We start from the raw sequence: 7,073 nt of genomic DNA on the forward strand, positions 1-7,073 counted from the left end.
ATATATATTAATTAATATTAACTCAATTTTCCCTAAGAACACAGCCATGGATAAAGAATGGTACCAATACATCATCCGAGAGCAACTTCTCCCAACCATCCAGGAACAGTTTGGTGACGAACAATGCCTTTTCCAGCATGATGAAGCACCTTGCCATAAGGCAAAAGTGATGGCTCACTAAGTGGCTCGGGGAACAAAACATAAATATTTTGGGTCCATGGACAGGAAACTCCCCAGACCTTAATCCCATTGAGAACTTGTGGTCAATCCTCAAGAGGCGGGTGGACAAACAAAAAACCACAAACTCCAAGCATTGATTTTGCAAGAATGGGCTGCCATCAGTCAGGATGTGGCCCATAAATTAATTGACAGCACACCAGGGTGGATTGCAGAGGTCTTGAAAAAGAAGGGTTTTGCAAATATTGACTCTTTGCATCAACTTCATGTCATTGTCAATAAAAGCCTTTGACACTTATGAAATGCTTGTAATTGTACTTCAGTATTCCATAGTAACATCTGACAAAAATATCTAAAGACACTGAAGCAGCAAACTTTGTCAAAATTAATATTTGTCATTCTCAAAACTTTTGGCCACAACTGTACAATGCACAAGTGTATTTTATCGGAACTGTCAACATTTGCATCCACTCAATAATCCCAACACGTTGTTCCACCCTCATCCTGAGTACCTACTAAAGCTAGTGCGCTTAGAATAAAACATTTATTCAAATGATATTTTTTCCATTTTCAATAATCTAAAAAAATATGTAAAATTGTTAATCATGTCCTTAGGTTCCAGAACCAGTATGTGTGTTTGTTAGGCCTAAGATTCCCAGCTGCACTTACTTGCATTATGACCATTATTAAAAATAAAAAAAAATTCTGCCAGAGTGCTATTTTCTTTACCATATCCTTTCACCATTTTTATTTGACATGTTGAAATGAACTAAAAGCAATTTTAATTTGAACTACTGCTGCTCATTGCTGAAGACCTTACTAAAACACTGCTGTTGCATGTAGACGATAGATGAAAGCCATTCAAGGAAACAGACCGCTGCGCCACTCAGGAGCTACTACCTAAGGCACTGCATCTCAGTGCTAGAGGCGTCACTACAGACCCTGGTTCGATTCCAGCCAGTATCACAACCGGCCGTGATTGGGAGTCCCATAGGGTGGCGCACAATTGGCCCAGCGTCGTTAGGGTTTGGCCGGGGTAGGCCGTCATTGTAAATAAGAATTTGTTCGTAACTGACTTGCCTAATTAAATAACCCTAACCCTAAAAATAGTGACGTCCCCTATAATGTTAGCTATGGAAAAAGAGAATTTGTGAGCAGAGGTGTGTGCTTCTATTTCAGTGTGCCGCTCGAATTAATGGGGTTGTGGCGTAGCAGTTCTCTCTCCATCAGGGCCTCCTGAGAGCGAATCAGTGCCCTGTCCCTCCAGCTCTGCTCCATCAGCTACACCACACACAAAAGAGAAGAGTACGAGTTTAAAAAAAATATCACATTAGGACGAAGTCAGTGGAGGCTGCTGAGGGGAGGACAGCACGTAATAATGGCCGGAACAGAGCAAATTAAATGCCATCAAACACAAGGAAACCATGTGTTCGATACCATTCCGCTCCAGCCATTAGTACGTAGTGTGTGTGTGTTACAGGGTTCCCCAACTGGCAGCCCGCAGGTTTTATTTGGCCCCCCAAGTTGTCTGAAAAAAAATATATATTAATAAACTTTTTAAAAACGTTTTATTGTTGGACAGACTGTAAAAACACCAGGAAATCAGCTCCAAGTGATTTTAATTTAAGAAATCTGTTCAAGTATTCCCACACATAAGAGACATGTGGATCGTATACAAATATAAGCAAGGTTTGAAATAATTGTTTTAGTCAAACATCTGTTTGGGCTTCTTGCAGTCAATATGCAGTCTACAAATGATTTGAAATTATGTTTATATTTTACATTTTAATTGACACTTATCCAGAGCGACTTACATGAGCAATTAGGGTTAAGTGCCTTGCTGAAGGGCACATTTACAGATTTTTCACTTAGTCGGCTCTGGGATTCAAACCAGTGACCTTTGAATTACAGGCCCAACATTCTTAACCGCTAGGCTACCTGCCGACCCTGCCTGTTCCGCCCCCCCGACCATCCACTAGTTGATGATCCCTGGTGTATTACCTTCTTGTTCTCATCTCTGTAGTGTCTCAACGCTCTGCTGTGCTGGATCCTCTGCTGTTTCTCATTGGACAGAGCCAAGCGATCCACTTCCTGTAAAAACTCAGCCTCCTCTGCCTTACTGGTCAACTTCAGCATCAGCCCCGCCCTCTTCTCCTCCATCTGCCTCTTCAGATGCTGACGTACCTCCGATCTGGAAAATCGAGAGATTTATAAACAATATGACAGAAGCCAGAATCTCACCTAGATATGGGAGGGAAATTAATAATTCAGACGAGGATTCTTTTACCTGTACTCCTCTCTTTCAGTGCAGGATCCGTAGAATGGCTTCCGCCACACCTGGTGATACCTAACAAAGCCCCAGAGAAAAAAGATTCATTGGCAGAAATGTGACATTTTCATATTATCGGTATTATGTAGTTTTCTCCAAAGTTTCACAAAACGCAGGAACAGACTGGCATCAGGGTTTATGTTTTACTCCTGGAATCACCTATAGTGCTCCTTTCTCTGCATAACCAGTGCCCTCTGGTGGTTGTGGTGATGCACAGCAGGGGTCTCCAGGCTGACAGTCCGTCTATGGGCCAGAGGAGGATGGAGAGGGTCCAGTCTGGGGACAGACTGCCGACCAGATAGGAAGTTCACACAAAGGCAGGCAAAAATATTTATAAAACACTTGAATTTGCTTTATCTTAGAGTCAATGCACACCTGGCTGACTGGCAGTGCTGCCGAGGCAGGCGACATGATGGGCAATGTCAGGGGAGTGACCATAAGGCAGCGACTTTGGCGGACAGGTGTGGATCGAGGAATAGACAGAGTTGTGGAATTCAAGCGAATAGCAGCTGTGGTAATGAAAAGAAGGATAAGAATAATGCACAGTATAAACACTGAACGGTTTCAATAATCAAACGAGCACAGTTCAAACTGATAGAAAACCATTCATTTAAAACAATTTAAAACGTCAAAGCTGTTTTGAAAGTTTTCTTACGAAGTTTCATTCCGTTAGACAGGGCTGTGCCTTGTGTTTCCCCAGCAGTGGAGTCCGGTCCTCGTGCATTGAAATACTTCCAAAGGGTCCGTCTTAACTTTCACACTAAGCTCTCTTCTCACTAATGTCACTGCCAAAACAGTAAAGTTATTTTTCATAGCAGTAAAGTTGAATTAATTACATGCAAACTACTTCCTTTTCAAATATTTACTTGAATGACTATGAAGACTTGGATTCAAATAGAACTAGTACAAACAAATGCACTCACTTGGGTGTTTTGCGGTGGCAACTGTTGCCCTGGGAATCAGGTTACTCGTGTGCAGACAGAGAATAAAGCTGGAGCCTAGCGTAGCTAAATGCACTGGTGCTCTCCTAAAGAAATGTATTAGCATGTGAAATAAGGCTGGGCGAGCTATTGTCCGAGCACGGCTACACAGCTAGACAGATGGGAGACGATTCAATACACGCAAGAAAGGGAACACCAATCTCCGCTGGACAAAGGGGACACGGTTCATCTGTTGCTTTTCCAGAGGCACAACATCAAAGTCCAATTCAATGCAAATGAGTCATTAGGCTTTTGAAAACATGATAAAACAATTTCTTTAATACAATCACGTTGAGTAACAATTGTTGTCCAAGAGAGATACCAATATGTCAGGTTATAAGCCTAATGATTTAAGAACTAGAACATTCTTCCACTGATAAAACATGTTGTGACATTGCAGTTCGTCATGGTTCAGATTCCCAACCTCTCGTGGTTCTCCCACAGCCAAGCATGGTACTTGTTCAGCATATGGTCCTGGGGTTCAACCTAGGTAAACACACACACACAAGGGCAAAATCTCTAGTTGACTATATCTGGATCGATTATTTAAATGTTGGTGTAACAACAGCTGTCATTTTTGCTAAAGGGAAAATACACTATAAACTGTATGTAACCATGGGGTCTGTGACTCACTCACCTGTCTCCACTCCTCTACACAGAAGATCCTGTAGGAGTCATTGCCGTACTTCCCAATCCCATGCAGCTCTATAGGGTAGCGCCACTGCTTGGTCAGGTATTCATCTGCATAACACACCCATTATTTCTCCGGTGCTGGCCAAAAACAAACACACCTCTAACACTTGGAGGATAGGACAACCCAGTCGTCACCCTCGAATTCAACTAAAACTAAAAGCTCACTTTCTAGGAGGGAAACCAGTGGGTCATCTCTTGGATCCACAGGTGGAGACGGGAACAGTGACTCACCAGAGAACCTGATGATGATTTTGGCTCGCAGTTCATACAGGCCCAAAGACCTCAGCAGCACAGACAGGGGCTTCCACTCTGCCCCCCTGGTCTCCTCCGCTGATGGGTAAAGCTTAAAGAACTGCCACAACACCGGGATGGCCATTTTACCTGAAAAGGAAGACAGAACAGAGACTGTGTGAGATAATTCCAATGTTTTAATTGTAGATGTGTGTGTGTTTGAGCCTTGCGTGTGTGTGTTTGTGTGTCTCACCGCTGGTTTTGTTGAGGAACACGGTGGCTACCAGGAGTTTCCAGGGGTCGTGGAAAAGGGTCTCCTGCACCAGGTGGAAGGGGGAGCGAGGAGGGGTCCACTTCCTTAAGGCTTTCCTCCTGGGGGGGCTCAGACCTGTGTGTGGACATAAGGGGTTTCGGACATAAATAAATAAAATATTTGACTTATATTTTTCTCCAAGAATGGCAAATTCTGTTGAGTTCTACCATTTATGAAATGATTACCATCTCTCATTGACTTCCGGCTGAAATAAGGACTGGTCTTCCGTTTCTCTCCTAACAGTTCTGGGCAGAACAGGAACAACAGGCACCACTACACACATTAAACATGTTATTCTCTTGGGTCAGTACACTGAAACCATGGAGGTCCAAGAAGATGATTACGTTCTTCTCTATCTAGGCATCACAGTCAATGCATATTATGCATCATAACTCAGATAGCACAATGCACAGTAGAGAAAATTGATACATACTGCTCTGGGAATCTTTCAGTGGTGTACAGCGCCCTCCAGTGGTCTGGGGAGATGGCAGCTCTTCGTCATGCACCTCTGCCTCTATATCCTCCACTCCCTCAGTCTCCCCCACTCCCACACCCTCAGACTCAGCCTCCCCCTCGCTCTCAGAAGCAGACTGCACCCTAAGGACTGGGACGAGTAACAGTGGCACAGGAAGCTGTTCTTCTCGACCAATGAGAGCATCTTGTAGATCAGTGGGCGGGACCAGCCTGAGCAGCTTTTCTCTCAGCAGCCCCGGCCTCCTCTGGGGGCTCTTCTCCGGTATGACATCGTCAACTACCGCCACAACCTTCGGACGCCTCTCAGTCTCATCATCCTCACCCCTTCTCACAGAGGCTTGTATGTTTGTCTCTTTGATGTCTTCGTTTGTGTCTGATGGGTGGCCCGTTTCTGTGCCTCTCCCAGCTGCCCGTCTGTGGTTTCCCCTTGCCAAGGGAGGCATGCCAGGCCTCTGATGAGTTGATATCGTTCTCTTGTCTCTGGGTCTGGTCCTCTGCTTGCAGGATTTTGCGGAAGAGGCTATTTTTGTGTTATTCGGAGGCCGGCTTAATATTCTACCCTCTTCCATGTTCTCCTCTGTGTTCTGCCAGTCTTCTTTGATATTGGCCTCTGAGGTATGACGTGTGTGTTCCTGATGAACTTTCCTCTGTCTCTCCTGGCTTGGCAGCGGAGTCACAGCTACACTGCCACTCTTGGCTTTGGGGAAGTCAAAGTCATCTATCTGTAGATCCCCTCCTGCATCGTTGAGAAGGAAGGCTTGAAGAGACGCCCTGGACCGGAACCTCTGTCCCTGGGGACTACAGAGGCAGGCATATCAGTTACTTCATATAGAATCATTGATCGTAGGATATCTGCAATGCACTTAGCCCCTAGCCCTGACAGTAAGACACACACACTTCAGGGATGTTTACATGCAATGAGAGAATGAGAGTAACTAGTGAAGAAGCAAAAATCAGAATCACCTTGTTATATAGATGTCCAGTTTGCCTGCAGTCTTCCCACTTTTCCTCTGCCTCACCACTCTCACCCAGCCTAGCGGCATACCAGAAGGCTGGCACGACTCTGCATCCTCCTGTCTGGTCCGCTGTCTCTTGACTGCATTGGGATCAGCCTCTTTGGTAACTATCATATCTGAACCTGGAACAGCCATAGTGTCTGTGTCCGAATTAGGATTAAACTGTGTGTCAGTGATGGGGATCTCTGTGTTGAGGTTATTGTTTTCGAGCCTGGTTGTGACTGTGTTGTTGTCAGTAGGGGAAGCACTAGTTGTATCAACAGTAGGCTCCGTTTTTAGCCTGATACATATGACAATCGAGTGATAGCATATTGTCCACACTCGGGAGCGTAGAGGATGTCTGTCTCAGACAGGCGTCACAAGCTGGGTTTCATGAGGCTGAGATCCTACTCCGGTCCTCTTAGCTGCTAACATCTTCTTAAGACAGCTGGAGCTCTATACCTTGCTGCCACAAACAAAAAGATGGATCAGAATAGTGAACTCAACCTGTCTATCATATCATATTTTTTTTTAAATGTTCCGAACAAAATCTTATTTATATTGAAGAGCATGGTTTGGGCAAATAGGTGACTATTAGCTAGCTAAGTAGCTCAACAATTGCAGATTGGTTTACCTTCTTGATAGTCGATTCATCTGTGCTTCTTTACATACCTCGTGATCACGTGCTGTTCTGGATGAATGGTTCATCTCTGTTGGCATTTTACTTGAAGATCGAGTTGAATAAAATTGTCGCAGACAATAACATCAACATCTTTGGATAAATTGTATTTGCCGCTGGGCTGTGAAGTGTGTGAACTAGCTTGTGAGCGATTCCGCTTGACTCACACATGCCATGCGCAGAACGCAGCACAAGAGACAGG

The 7,073-nt window shown here is 44.5% G+C and overlaps 2 protein-coding genes across 3 annotated transcripts; both read right to left on the reverse strand.

Annotated features, from left to right (window-relative positions):
• Positions 1–1,224: 1,224 nt before the first annotated feature.
• Positions 1,225–3,519, reverse strand: LOC120059512. The gene is made up of 7 exons (XM_039008630.1): positions 3,430–3,519; positions 3,162–3,291; positions 2,882–3,015; positions 2,666–2,793; positions 2,465–2,524; positions 2,179–2,368; positions 1,225–1,458 (listed from the first exon to the last, which is right to left on the reverse strand). The coding sequence occupies exons 2-7, from the start codon at positions 3,169–3,171 to the stop codon at positions 1,348–1,350; spliced, it is 633 nt and encodes a 210-aa protein (XP_038864558.1). The 5' UTR covers positions 3,172–3,291; positions 3,430–3,519; the 3' UTR covers positions 1,225–1,347.
• Positions 3,442–7,023, reverse strand: LOC120059511 (methyl-CpG-binding domain protein 4-like). 2 transcript variants are annotated; one of them, XM_039008628.1, is made up of 8 exons: positions 6,865–7,023; positions 6,161–6,658; positions 5,157–5,995; positions 4,909–4,968; positions 4,664–4,798; positions 4,411–4,560; positions 4,124–4,227; positions 3,442–3,972 (listed from the first exon to the last, which is right to left on the reverse strand). In XM_039008628.1, exons 2-8 carry the CDS (start codon positions 6,346–6,348, stop codon positions 3,898–3,900), a joined length of 1,551 nt encoding a protein of 516 aa, XP_038864556.1. In that variant the 5' UTR covers positions 6,349–6,658; positions 6,865–7,023; the 3' UTR covers positions 3,442–3,897. The 2 variants fall into 2 exon arrangements, with proteins under 2 accessions (XP_038864556.1, XP_038864557.1); XM_039008629.1 differs by lacking the exons at positions 3,442–3,972; positions 4,124–4,227 and having other exon boundaries at positions 4,451–4,560; positions 4,909–4,996.
• Positions 7,024–7,073: the final 50 nt, after the last annotated feature.

This window comes from Salvelinus namaycush, chromosome 14 (assembly GCF_016432855.1).
Source record: "Salvelinus namaycush isolate Seneca chromosome 14, SaNama_1.0, whole genome shotgun sequence".
Classification (NCBI taxonomy): domain Eukaryota; kingdom Metazoa; phylum Chordata; class Actinopteri; order Salmoniformes; family Salmonidae; genus Salvelinus; species Salvelinus namaycush.

Excerpts from the sequence above, each read along its gene's own strand:
- LOC120059512 (XM_039008630.1), bottom strand. Across the intron at positions 2,794-2,881 it reads CAGCACTGCCAGTCAGCCAG|TCTGTCCCCAGACTGGACCC; the intron begins GTGTGCATTGAC and ends TCTGGTCGGCAG. Across the intron at positions 2,369-2,464 it reads ACTGAAAGAGAGGAGTACAG|ATCGGAGGTACGTCAGCATC; the intron begins GTAAAAGAATCC and ends TCGATTTTCCAG.
- LOC120059511 (XM_039008628.1), bottom strand. The coding sequence starts at position 6,348 with ATGGCTGTTCCAGGTTCAGATATGATAGTTACCAAAGAGGCTGATCCC. Across the intron at positions 4,799-4,908 it reads CCGGAAGTCAATGAGAGATG|GTCTGAGCCCCCCCAGGAGG; the intron begins GTAATCATTTCA and ends GTCCACACACAG. Across the intron at positions 4,561-4,663 it reads GTTCCTCAACAAAACCAGCG|GTAAAATGGCCATCCCGGTG; the intron begins GTGAGACACACA and ends CTTCCTTTTCAG.